A 15,000-nucleotide genomic window follows, 5' to 3' on the forward strand; every position below is an offset into this window, starting at 1 on the left:
ACTCCGCCGGAATGCAATGCGACCAGTAGAACAAAAGCTAAGCCATTCAACCACTGTCTGAATTGTACAACATAGCAGATCCTCTTAGTTACACGCCAGTCCCCTTTCACAAGTTTAAATGGAATCGTCAGCAATCGTCGCGTCGAAAACTACTTTCAGTTATTAAACCAGTGCAGAATGTTGGAAGGTAGGATGAGAGATGTTGAATAATGAAATATAGCAATGCGGAAACATGTTTGGTAAGATACGCTGATTACTGCAAGGAATAGAATATGGATTGGGTACTGAGAAGAGACTTCTTTTCCTTTTTGTATTGTTTGGTTAGAAACAAGATGCATTTAGATATCCTTAGTAGGTCTCATCTCTGAAACATCTAATTTTCCTCAATATGTCAACGGATAGAAATTCTATACTAATTCCGTTGGAATATCCATACAATAGTAATAGAAAGTCTCGCAAACTAGAATAAAATTCACTTATATGTTTATCAGGTATAATCAAAAGAAATTGATAAAACGACAGAATTCCATGGCTGAAATCGTAAACTGTAGTATTGCTACACCTAAAACATTACAAAATAAACATTATAAACAACTCAAGGAGATGATGTACTCGTATCATTACGAGTGAAAATGAGAGTTTCTTAGATTTCTTTTTTTTTTATGAAATAATGACTGTTATGAGTAGTCTTAAATATGGATTAACAGAATACTTTTTCATTATAAACTACCCTGTTTAAGATATAATTGTGATTCCTCACATAATCAGAGCAGCGAACTTTTAAAGTTAAGTATAATTATCATACACGCTCGTACACAGTAACGGTTTTAATCTTTTATCTTATCATTCGCTCTTCCCTGCACTGCTATAGACCAAATTGTTGTTATCATGCTAGTTCATGCTTTTTCATCTTTGAATTTTTGTGACGATCTTAATCACACATCGCTGTATATAAACTCGATGATTGTTTAATTATTGCCTAACCCTCGCATCCGCAATATAAAGCATGATAAGTTGGTCTAGTGCAGTGCAGGGAAGAGCGAGTGATGAGATAAAAAATCAAAATTGTTACAGTGTAAGAGCGTGTATGAAGCACCTGTGCTACATGGCTCCTCCCCTAAAAATCATATACATGTGAAATAGGACAGTCTGCTCCAAAGAGGCGGGTTATCAGGCAGGAGATATGCAAGTTTTAGGCCGTCAATGGAGACCCAGTCTTCCTTGGCACGGATGTTAATGCTGAGAGACTTCGGCATATAACGGATCACGATGAAAGGACCCGTGTAAGGGGGCATTAGTGAAGGCTTACTAGTGTCGTTGCGCAGGAAAATGTGCGTTGCCGAATGCCCTTCTTCAGTAAAAAAAAACTGTCCAAGGTGGAATCCGGCTATTCTACCTGCGACCGCGAATTGCCGGCTGTTTATCACTTTCACCACTTCCTGGAAGGTATGCCCTTTGTCATTCGTATGGAACACATGCCTCAGGTGCACGTCTTCCCTTGCTCGACAGTCCGACGCCTGGTTTAGCCATCAACGCTGACATCTCTCTGCCGAGGCTGAATACAATTGCACCCTTCAACACGTCCCTGGAAAAATAAATCCCATTGCCGATGCCCTGTCAAGAAACAAATTGCTGCCATTCACCTGGGATTGGATTACAACCCTTTGGCAGAATCCTAACAAAAGGATCCACAGTACCAAGTATGTAGGACATCCTGCACATCCCTCTGTTGGGAAGACGTCCCCCTTCGACGACTCCAACGCCACCCTCCTCTGTGAAGTCAGTACTAGTAGACCTAGACTGTGGATACCTGTTCCTATGCTCCGACAGGTGTTTGACTTCATTCATGGCCCTTCATATCCCTCGTGCCGATCAACTGCACAGCTACTAAAGACAAAGTTCATTTGGCACGGAATTACTAAGGATGCTAAGGACTAGATCCGCACTTGTACTTCATGCCAAACTTCAAAAGTACAATATCACAAGGATTCACGAGTGGGCCCCTTTCCTTAACCTCGCCATCGGTTTCCCCACATCCACGTCGACGTAGTTGGGCCCGTACCCACATCACAAGGACATCGTTACCTGTTTACCACCATCTACCGCTCCACTTGTTGGCCTGAAGCCATTCCTATGGAAACTGCAATGTCTGTCACATGTACATGTGCCTTACTCTCAGGATGAATAGCGAGAATTGGTATTCCTCAGCATATTAATTCTGACATGGGTACCACTTTCACTTCTCAATTGTAGACATCATTAGCAAACCTGCTTGAAATCCCCCTACATCAGACATGCGCATACAACGCTGCTGCCAACTGAATGATTGAAGGTTTACATAGCACCCTCAAAGCACCTTTGATGTCATGCTGCAAGTACTCCAACTGGTTTACCCAGCTCCCCTGTGTCCTCCTGGGACTAAGGACCACTCTTAAAGATACCCTGGATGTCTCGGAAGCTGAAATGGTATATGGCGATCTGCTGGTCGTTCCTGCCAAATTTTTTCCGTCTGTAACCTCATCCTACAATCTCCAGTGTCTACGTCACGTTGTGGGAAAATTTACTCCATGCCGCCAGACTTACAATACCTCAGCTAAGCAACGTATACCATCAGATCTGCATTCGTCAATGACACTAGCTGGCCACCCCCTTACACGAGCCCTTTCCTTGTGATCCATCGTATGCCAAAGGCTTTCTGCATCAACATCCGTGGAAAAGAAGACTGGGTCTCCATTGACCTCCTAAAACCTGCATATCTCCTGTCAGATAGCCCCTACACTACGCCTCTCTAGAGCAGGGTGCCCTATTTCACATGTATATAATTTTCATGTTTGCAAGTTTAAGAAAACAGGAAAGGGTACAGCCGTACAACCCTTGTTACTAATTATCTTTGCTGGTTTAAGAAAATGGAAAAGGTGCGGACGCACAACCATTAGTATTCATTATGTTTGTCGGTTCAAGAAAATGGGAAAAGGTGCAAACATTCAACCCTTGGTACTAATTATCTTTGCTGGTTTAAGAAAACGGAAAAGGGTGCAGGGGCACAACCCTCGGTACTCATTATGTTTGCTGGTTTAGTAAAATGGAAAAGGATGTTTGGTACCCTTTATGTTTATTTGTCTAAGAAAACGGAGAAGGGTACTCATTATGTTTGCCGATTTAAGAAAACAGAAAAGTGTCTGGAGGTACCACCACTGATACTCATTCTCTGGTTTAACTAAACAGATAAGGGTGTGGAAGTATAACCCTTAGTGGTCATTCTGTACTGACAATGAGTACTCATTATGTATTAAAACTTATGCATCAGGCACTTTGAGCCCCGCTGAAACCTTAGGACGTAAGCCTGTTACAACTCAAAGAGATATGGGAAGAATAATGATGGGAATAACATAGGAGACAGAAAAAAGCAATGTGGATACGAGAGCAAACTCAAGTACAAGATATATTCAAACAACATGTAAGAAAAAGAAATGGACATGGGGAGTTCATATAATCACAGTGTTTCCCAACCCTGGGGTAAATTACCCCAGTGGGGGTAATGGACCAGTATTTTTGGGGTAATCAAGATGTTCTGAAATTGAGTTATTCACATTCACAAGCCCAGAATAGAGAAAATTGCACAGGCAAAACAAGCTCAACCCTCACACTGAAAAACCAGAGCAAACATAAAGTGATTACTAAATAATATCTATTAATATTGTTACACTGAAAATTCTGCACTGATGATGGTTCATTTTGATATCCATTAAAATGGAAAAGTATGTATTTGTTTTGGATCCCTAACTATAAGCAGCCATACAGTTCATCAGGTGGCTGCAAAAAAACATCCGATGTTACAGGGTATATGTTCAATGGGGTAATTGATTAGTTGGAAATAAAATTTTGGGGTAATCATTTAAAAAAGGTTGGGAAACACTGATATAATGGTAATGACAGGGAATAGATGGACACATGGTTACGTTTTTGGTACTAGTTAACCAAAGTTGGCTCATTACAGGGTATCAAGTACAATTGGTAGCTTACATCTAATTTTGAAAATACTAAATTTTGGTACGTTTTACTTTCTTTATTTTTCACTTAATATAAATCTGGTCTGAAATAATATGAAGGAACGTGATAGGCATTCTGTGTCGGATTCTACATGGTTGTGATTTGTCAGCTACAGTGTTAATGTACTTATTGATAACCGCGGGCCATCCGGGTAACTGAGCAGTCACGTGACTTCCCGCACGTGGCGCAGTGAAAACAAACCACACTTTAACGTGGTGCTGCATGAACGGTCGTCTGTTAAAGCTAAATTATTCGCCATTATGCCTTCATCATGTGTTATTTTCAACTGCAAGAATCACAATATGATGCAAGGAAAGATGTTGCATTTTTACAAGTTCCCCAGTCGTAGCAGAAGCCCGGATAGGAGGGATAAGTGGTTTGCAGCATGCCAGCAAATGAATCCAAATGGACACAAATGGTCCCCACTAAAGAGTCGGGTTATTTGTAGTGAACACTTTATCTCAGGTATTTATGAAATTTAACATATTTTAATATAATTTAACATTCTGGTGGTTGGTGTTCCAACAGTATGTCTATTGGTGTTCATTATGAATTTATATTAAATTGCCAAAATACAGGTAAACCCAACATGACTGAGAAAGAACACCCATACTACATTCCATGCATACTGCCTTTCAAGAAAGACAGCTATGCCAAAGCCAAACGACAACTTGAGAGGTATGAGCGAAATGGAAAGAGAAGGCGATTGGTTTATGAGGCCAGCAGTAATACACCTCACACTTGTGTGCTGTAAACAGTTCAAAATAATTATTGTTTATCATCATTTTTAACTTGCAAGTGTCGCTAGAAGTTAGAACAGTTGTATTTTATATCTTATTACTCACCTGAAGCATTTAACTTTATATTGTAACGTGTTTTAGCAGCTCCATCCAAAGAATTAACGTAATCGTAAGCCATTGCTCTGGTTTGTTTTCACTTCGCTCGATTCCCGCGGTAGCGGTCACGTGACCGATGACGTCAGCCCGCGGTTATGAATTCATCTTGAAGTCATTATAGGACTACTATTTCCGTTTATCCCTCTTAACCCGAGAGTCCAAATGTCTCCTGGGAGAAATATACTAAAAGGATTTTTGGACCTTTCTGGAGATTATCTCATGCTGAAGCCCTATTGCACTTTTCATTAGGCGCGCGCCACAGTCCAGATATATCTGGACCGTGGGCCTGCTTAAGATTAACGGAATGGGCCCTTAGAGATTGCAGAAAAAAAGAGCGGGCAGGAAGAGAAGATGACAGATTGACAAGCTCAGAAAATTTGTGGTTATAGACTGGCATAAAAAGACCATAAACAGGCGGAAGTGGAAGAACATGTCTGATGCCTTTGTCCTACAGTGGACGAGTTACGGCTGATGATGATGATGTACAAACACACACACACACACACTCACATATATATATATATATATATATATATATATATATATATATATATACACACAATTTGGCATATGAAAAGTAAATATTTGCACCGTAAATTAAAACTTACTAACATAGTTTATTTTAAAAAGTTTGCCGTTGTTAGAAATTATGTTCTTAACAGTTTTATAGGAGAATCTTAACATCAAACACGAACGCTTACGCTCAACCTGTGTTACTACTTTATTATGTTACTACATTCATAAAGAACTCAAATATTTATAAACTGCTTTTTAATAATAAACATTATGAATGCAGTTGTTGATCACAACTTCAACTAGAAAAGCACTCTAAAGAGTGCAGACCTCTGCCACGACCGCTTATGTATCGAAACCAGCTTGCCTTTTCCAGGATCAATTTAGACCGTATGCGTATTTGAAGTCTGTGACAACCATTTGCGAACTTAAAGTTAAAGTTAATTCGGTTAACCTTTTGCCTAACCTTGACCTTCGACCTAGGACTTTCACAACTGAATTACTTTCACGCCTCAACTTAACAATTAATCCCTGAAAGTTTTACTACACCATGAGTAAAATTGTGGCCAGGAAGTTGTTCACAAACAAACAAACAGCCAAACCGACAAACAGGGGGGGGGGGAAACATAACCTCCTCCCAACTTGGCAGAGGTAATAAATCAGTTACCCGTCGGGGCATTTGGCGCAATTCCTACAAATCCAAATCCATTTGCCTTCACCACTCGACTCCACTCCCAAAAATGCAAGTTGACTCTAAAATCCCACAACACATTTTAACTTGGGATTCCGTTGAACATTCCCTTTCCAGCCATTTCCATATAATTTGCATTATTCAAAGAATCGTATTTGTTCTCAACCTACCTCAAACTGAGGTACTTCCAGGGAGATGTAATAACCGATCGTTTCGTTGTTACATGTAAATAAGCAAATAAGAAGAATCTCTCTCTCTCTCTCTCTCTCTCTCTCTCTCTCTCTCTCTCTCTCTCTCTCTCTCTGTGGGATGCAATTCTATCTCGTACTCTATTGTAAACGAAGAACCCCTCTCTCTACCTTTTCATTACACGAGAGAAACGGGAAAATCGATAAAGAAAAGAAACTGCATCAATAATTCGATCATAGCTTCTCATAAGCGTAATTTCATTTTGTCATTCAATTAACCTGTGCAAATTTTTTTTTTGCCTCCAAAACGTGGAAGTATTTCACTGGAACGAGAGAGAAAACAGGTAGCTAATTAATTGCCTACATACTGTGAATGTGGGTGTGTTTGAGTAACTATTCAAGCATAGCCAATAAGAGCAACTTTAGTGCCACGTAAAAGATAAATAATGAATGAAGCTAAAAATTTTACAATACATTAAGATAACAATCAGGCTTCTCGATATCTTAGCAAGGTGTTGATAAGCGTGTGTTCCTTCTGGAGAGCATATTTACCATAAATTCCCTGGTGCTTCATAATATTGTGACGGGCCGAGAGAGGGTTGTGAACTCAAAGGCAGGATGCAATCAACTGAGTTGTATATTAAGGAACACTCTTCTTTATATACAAAACCTCAAGGCAACAGGACATAACATGTTCGAGAGACAGACAATGTTCAGAGCAAAACAGCAGACATGAATTTTCATGTTCGTTTGAGTGCGAGGGAAGAGCGAAGATAAAAGCATATTATATACAAAAAGAATTATGTACAATTGTGTGACACACGGTTGGTACATGGCTCCCCCTCTAAAAATGACATACTGAACATGTTAAATAGGTGCCCTGAATCTGGAGAGGTAGTAGTAAAAACTGCGCCGATTAGCGACAGTGAGTGGCTGTAGAAGTCGTTGGTTTGGGTGCGAGCGAGTGGTGGATGATGGGTGGCTGTTGCCGCTCCGGCTCGTCACGGGGTAGGCGAGTGTGTCCTACGGAATTCATAGGCATGTGTGTCCTACGGCATTCATAGGCGTGTCCTACGGCATTCATAGGCGAGTGTGTCCTACGGCATTCATAGGCGTGTGTGTCCTACGGCATTCATAGGCCTACAGCATTCATAGGCGTGTCCTACGGCATTCATAGGCGTGTGTGTCCTACGGCATTCATAGGCCTACAGCATTCATAGGCGTGTCCTACGGCATTCATAGGCGTGTATGTCCTACGGCATTCATAGGCGTGTATGTCCTACAGCATTCACGTCAGCTTCGGTTGAAGTTGAATAGGTGTCCTCTTCGTCATGAGTGGAGGCGTTGATGGAGGTTTTGAAGGTCATGAAGTGGTTGTCCATAAGGGCACGAAGTAGGTTCACCTCACGTTTAGAGCCGTGTGCGGCAGGTTGCAGGCGAGTGATACTGGTCATTTTCCCGAGGGTGAGCGAAGCCCTTTGGTCCCCCAACGGTTGTTGAGAGAGCTGAAAAGGCGTTGCTGTACGGGCGGCTGGCGACGGCGAGTACTGCTGCAGAAGGTATGCGTTGACGGTGTCATAGTAACGGTGAGGGGGGATGGGAGGCGGGAGGAGCGAGTCACTCCGGGGTCACCAATGTGACGGGCCGAGAGAGGGTTGTGAACTCAAAGGCAGGATGCAATCAACTGAGTTATATATTAAGGAACACTCTTCTTTATATACAAAACCTCAAGGCAACAGGACATAACATGTTCGAGAGACAGACAATGTTCAGAGCAAAACAGCAGACATAAATTTTCATGTTCGTTTGAGTGCGAGGGAAGAGCGAAGATACAAGCATATTATATACAAAAAGAATTATGTAAAATTGTGTGACACACGGTTGGTACAATATCTAGAAAACATGAAGGCTGAAAAAATTCCATTATGTTTGATTGGATAAACTAACATGTCATCCAGCAACACCACTCCTCAGACAATAAAGCCACGGAAGAATATGTTTGGATTAACTGTCTGTTTTTAACAGTTATGCGAGAAGTCTTAAAGTAAAACGAAAAAACTACAGTTTATGTGGCACAAACTTTATCTAACTAGGTTTAAGGTTATAGAACTATTTTGACGGTGAAATTACTTAACAAGTAGAAATGAATGTATTTTCTATCTTTTAATGATATCACTAGGGAAGCGTTTCCTAAAACTAGAATGAGGCGTAACTGTCCTCTGCGACTGTTGTCCTTATGCTGGAAATTAATATTCATTAAAACAACTTCCAAGGAAAGAAATATTTTACGGATATCGCTACAATTTTTTTATCCTTATCAGCCAATTAAGTGTTTTTACAAACATGTTATTTTTTTCTAACCCGTAACATAACATCGAGAGAGAGAGAGAGAGAGAGAGAGAGAGAGAGAGAGAGAGAGAGAGAGAGAGAGAGAGAGAGAGAGAGAGAGAATTTGAAAGTTCAATTTCGCCATTGAATGGGTTGAGTACATGGCGTTTTATATGAATCAGAGTAAGATCTTAGCACACTGACCATCACATAAAAGGAAACAATAAAAGCAAAAACAATCAGAGATTTTGGACCTCCACCAAAGGTTAATGGAGTTGTCTATCTATGGTAGAAATTTCGTCAAAATCCGTCAATTTATTTTGACATTACCTTTGAAATGGCTGAAAACTCAAATCTGGATCTAGAATCCGGATCCAGATTATCTCCAAAATGTAATGGGGTCGTCCATGACCTAAGATTTATCGGTGGTGAAAATTTCGTCAAAATCCGTCTCGTAGTTTTAACGTAATTCTGTCCACAGACAGAAGGACAGACACAGAAAAAAATTCAAATTCGGATCTAGAATCCGGATCCGAAACTGCATCATCTCCAAAAGCTAATGGTGTCGCCATGACCTAAGAGCTAATTGTGGTGTAAATTTCGTCATAATCTGACAATTTGTTATGATGTCCTTAAAATGGCGAAAAATGCAAATCCCTGTCTAAAATCCGGATCCTGATATCTCCAAAAGTTAATGAAGTCGTCCATGATCTAAGAGCTAATTGTGGTGGAAATTTCGCCAAAATAGGACAATTTGATTGACGTTGCTTTTAAAATGGCGAAAAATGCAAATACTGATCTAGAATCCGGATCTCTATCATCTCCAAAATTTAATGGGGTCGTTTATGACCTAAGATTTATCTGTGGTGAAAATTTCGTCAAAATCCATCGCGTAGCTCTGACGCAATCTCGCCACAGATAGACAGACAGAATGCAAATCCGGATCTAGAATGCGGATCCGGAACCGGATCATCTCCAAAAGTTAATGGAGTCGTCCATGACCTGAGAGCTAATTGTAGTGGAAATTTCGTCAAAATTCGACAATTTGTTTTGAGGTTGTCTTTAAAAAATGCAAATCTTGATAATCTCCCAAATTTAATGGGGTCGTCCATGACCTAAGATCTATCTGTGGTGAGAATTTCGTCAAAATCCATCGAGTAGTTTTGACATAATCCTGTCCATAGACAGACGGATACACACAGATAAATAGATAAATAAATAAATAAACAAATAAGCAACTCGATTTTATAACCCCCTAGGAGCTCATAATAAATCCCTTTAAGAATGTTAACACATATATGTTACGTTCAATAAAATGAGTAGAATACTAAGATACTGTAATGAACGTACACCAAGCAACGCAGATTCAAACTGGAACGGGCACTCGGTAGAACGCATACCTATATCGTGTTGTATATCACAAGATCGGCAATTGAATTATGAACATTTTGACACTAGTTTCATGCAAATCAGATAAAAATTAGCCACGATATGGCAAAGACGTTCCTTACCTTGGCCTTGACTTTTGACCCAATCGCTCCCAAAATCTCATCAAGTTGTCCTTGGATCATGGCCAATTCTCGTACCAAATTTCATGAGATTCGTTCAAATAGTTTTAGAGTTACGTGAAACACAAACACAATCACAAACACACAGACAGACATACAAACATACGCCTATCAAAACACGTTTTCCTCTACTGTACAGTACACAATCCAGGGAAAAAGCCCGTTGAATTTCACATGCTATTTTCAACTGTATTTTCATTACTGTTATTTTATTATCCATCTTATGCAAATGTCAACCTTAATGAAAAAAAGTTGTTGAATGTACACATGCAGCTGTTACCTTTACATAACTTATAAATACCTGTATTGTCCCTAAATAAAGTTTGGTGTTCGGGAGCTCTCCCCCATGCTTTGAATGATAATAAGAGACAACAGAAATGATGATACAGCAATAATCTTATAACAGCCAAAAACACACCATTCTTTTAGCTTTGAAACATAGAAGATGAATCACCTATAAAACGTTTGAAGCATTTAAACTTTCATAAGGGTAAGACCCAATATATGGCATCAAAGGAACGTCCTATTTATATTCTCGGTTTAAACGTTAATTACATAAAGTAGGCAAAACTTTCTTCGGGAAGATATCAGGAACTTCAAAACCAAACTTAGGTAAATGAGATTATACCCTAAAACTATTATTAATCAACATTGATTTTATCCCAGATGGAGATGTAGGATGAATTTACGAAAAGTATATATTCGAGCTTAATTAAATCTGACTATCAATTACACCAAAGTTAAAAGGTCACGAAATAACGTACATTAACTTACTAAAGGCAAGTGCAATATGGGTACAAAACGTCCTGATAAAGACAGCCAAGTATCCTCATTACCTCAGCCTAGGAGGTTGTTTTCGAGGCGGTTAATTAATTTATTTATTTGACTGTGAGTCTGCAGAGAGGATTACGTCATAACTGCTCAACAGATATTGAGGAAATTTTTACCCTAGATAGATTTTAGGTCATGGACAACCACATTAAATTTTGGAGATGATCCGGATCTGGATTCCAGATCCGGACATGCTTTTTTAAACAATTTTAAAGAAATTTTAAACAAATTGACGGATTTTGACGAAATTTCAACCACAGATAGATCTTACGCCATGAACGACTCCATTACCTTTTGGAGATGATCCGGTACCGAATCCGGATTCTAGATACGATTTTTTTATTTATTTGTCTGTGTCTGTGGACAAGATTACGTCAAAACTACGCAAAGGATTTTGACGAAATTTTCATCACAGATAGATCTTTGGCCATGGACGACTCTATTAACCTTTGGCGGAAGTCAGAAATATCTGATTGCTCTTGGTTTATATTTAATTTGTTGCTGCGATGGTGTGAATTTCTAAGTAGTAAAAAAAACCCACAAAATTAAAAACCTATCAGCTATAAACACCGTTACTCTCTTCATAAAAGGATATAAATACATCAACAAATTGATAGAAAAAATAACCATAGGTTGATTTCTAATAAAGCTCTTAATTGTGTAAACAAAATATGGATGTATACCGTATATCTTATTTTTGAAAAAAATTTTGATTTTACATTGTCAAAATTATACAAAATACTGAAGTAAGGATGAATATTTCATTCAATATTCTTCTCGATATACTATCTACTGTATTTTCAAAAATCAAGCACCGTTGAAAACACATTTCCACACGAGTCTCTTCGTCTCTTTTATTCCAAAATTTCCATACGTACCACCAACCCCATTTCCTTTTCTGTCACCTACTTTTGCATTTAAATCAACTCGAACAAGGCTCGCCAAACTTAGCAAGGTAAAGAACCACACCCATATAGGAATTCTTCCCATTATATTCTTTGATATTTTTGGATCTCTTACAGTCACCATTGCATATTTTTCTCCTGTCATACTAAAACCGGACCATAAAATCCATGAACTAAGACATTTAAAAACTTTCAACCATCTAACATCAATCATACAAGTGACACATCCACTTAGGTCTTCGTTAGGAATTACTTTAAAATCCTCTTGGTTTTTCTTATATGACTCATTAACTACTGTAAATATCTTCCCTTCAAAATATCAACACATATTCAAATGAACCCCAAGACTGTTTATTTTCTATTTCTTTTCCGTTTACTTTGCAATATCCTCAAAGCGTAAACGGCTTACAAATAACATACCATCCAATCTCATTATATATATATATATATATATATATATATATACATATATATATATACTGTATATATGTATATACATACATTACATATATAAATAGATAGATACAGAGATAGATATTTATTTTACATGGACATATACATATACCATGTACAGTATATATATATATATATATATATATATATATATATATATATATATTATGTACAGTATATATATATATACATATATATATATATATATATATTTGTACATATAAATAGATGGATGGATAGATAACTAGATATTTATTATATATAGACATATATTATGTGCAGTATACATATGTGTATATATATATATATATATATATATATATATATATATACAGTATATCTGTGTGATTATTGTTATTTAATCATATGCCATATATAAATATACATATTACATATTTCAAGAGAGAGAGAGAGAGAGAGAGAGAGAGAGAGAGAGAGAGAGAGAGAGAGAGAGAGAGAGAGAGAGAGAGAGAGAGAGAGATATTTACCGTCATCATATTTAAACGTTTATTCATCCTCATTGCAAAAAAAAAATATAAAGACCATCCAACAAACAAGCAGAGTTCATATCTAATATAACGATTAAGAAGATAAAAATCAACCAAAAAACCTAAATTTAACATATAAAAAGCAAGACAATTCAACGTGTTTCTAACCTGTGAGGGTGAAGACAGACAGCTCGCTCGAAAACGTGGAAAAGAAACCTGCCAGCTGACAGAGTGTGGAAGTCCGCCAAACAGCATCGTACAAAAAATAGACGCCCCTGTAGTTCACGTCTACGGCTGCGATGATCAGGAGATACAGGCCCATACAGAGGTCCCCCAAAGCTAGGTTAGTGATTAGGAAAGAATGGACCTGTTTGGGAAATACGAAAAGAAACCATATGAACGTCAGAAAAAACAAACACACACAAAATCAATGAATTAACTGTTCAAAAGTAATCGAAATGGTTTGCTCTCTGCGTCACCGTGCACATATGAATACATGTCTTAACAACATAATAAAATTATTCTAGTAAAACTGAAATAAGAAGCTCTTACCTTCTATTCTTTATTTTTAATTCAATTAAAAAAAAGCAAAATTAAATCTTTTTTCACAAAAAACTAGATATATAAAAAACGACTAACATATCATTACTAGAAAAAACTTACTAACTTCTTTACTACGAAGAGACATTAAACTTTCTAGCTCTTTTTATTTCGAGATTTCTATAATTTTATAGCTAGTTTTGTTTTTCTCTCCTACTTACATTTATTTACGTCTATTTTTATTCACGCAGAGAGCAAATATAATTATGTATGTATAAATTCACATATGTACATAAATACACACGCAGAAGAATCTATCAGTCTGTTTTTGTATCGATTGACTAGTTTCCTTTCATATTGTTTTTATTTGTGACAAAAATCACAGACAAGTCATCACCACGTCAATGTTTTATATAACTGTTGAACCGGGGATGAACACAAAATGCAGAAAACTTATACTTACACGAAATGGCCATCAACACTGCGTCAAAAATACATATGCATAATTCATTCAAGTTTTACATTTATTCTGGTTTCCCAATAATTTGCGACTCTAGTATATATATATATATATATATATATATATATATATATATATATATATATATATATATATATATATATATATATATATATATATATATATATATATATATATATCACAGCGCTGACAAGCGCGACCGAGGAGAAAAATGCTGCCAGTGCTGTTATATACGATTACGTAAACCAGAAATACCGGGTTTTCAGAAAAGTGTTTTCTGGACATAGTATAAGCTTGAAACTCTAGGATTTAGTTCTATTCAATTTGACTAGACGATCCTAAAAGTTTCAAGTCCCTATCTTATAAGGTTCGTGAAATATGACGTCAGAAATATGCAAAAAAATAGCAAAAATGACGTCAACTTTCAGGTGTTCGATATAGAGTCATGGATAGACGCTTTTTAGCAAAGTTTCAACTCTATAATCTTAGCTTCTGAATGAGCTAGAGAGCTGTTCAACCTCAGGTTTTGTAGATTATGTTTTAAATTGTGTATTAGGCTATGTGGGAATGTTTTGCGGTAATCACGAAGGCTGTAGTCACGTACTTAAGTTTCAAAAGGCATCAAACTGACATCTTTAAGCGAACTTTCAACGTTTATTTCTCAGCTTCTGAATAATAAGTTATAGACATGTTTGACCTCACATTTTGAAGATATGACTATATTGCGTAAAAAAAGAGTGATATTTTACCCAAAAACCGATAAATCGGTTGGAACTTTTGACCGGGGAAACGTCTGTCTATATCCGAACATAACTTGACAACAAAACGTTTACCCGATTGAGCGGTTTAAAGAATTGATATAAAAATTTTAACCGGGTGTCGCCGGTCGCTTGCTTTTGACATTACCCATAGTCATAAAACAAAAAAATTCTGGGTAACGTACCTACAACTATAACGTTAAATAATAAAATAGCATACACGCCAACCATTGATATGTTTTACCTCCTCCTACTTTCCTACTAACCTTTTACCTCTTACCTTTTACCTCTTACCTTTTACCTCTTACTC

General features: G+C 37.5%; 1 protein-coding gene across 1 annotated transcript in view; it reads right to left on the reverse strand.

The window, feature by feature from the left end:
- Positions 1-15,000, reverse strand: part of LOC137634349 (G-protein coupled receptor GRL101-like) — a 376,114-nt gene that overhangs the window by 19,996 nt on the left and 341,118 nt on the right. Inside the window, exon 22 of the mRNA XM_068366747.1 lies at positions 13,080-13,278. Coding sequence (XP_068222848.1) covers positions 13,080-13,278 — 199 coding nt within the window. The remainder of the gene's footprint in view (positions 1-13,079; positions 13,279-15,000) is intronic.

This window comes from Palaemon carinicauda, chromosome 44 (genome assembly GCF_036898095.1).
Source record: "Palaemon carinicauda isolate YSFRI2023 chromosome 44, ASM3689809v2, whole genome shotgun sequence".
In the NCBI taxonomy this organism is placed as follows: domain Eukaryota; kingdom Metazoa; phylum Arthropoda; class Malacostraca; order Decapoda; family Palaemonidae; genus Palaemon; species Palaemon carinicauda.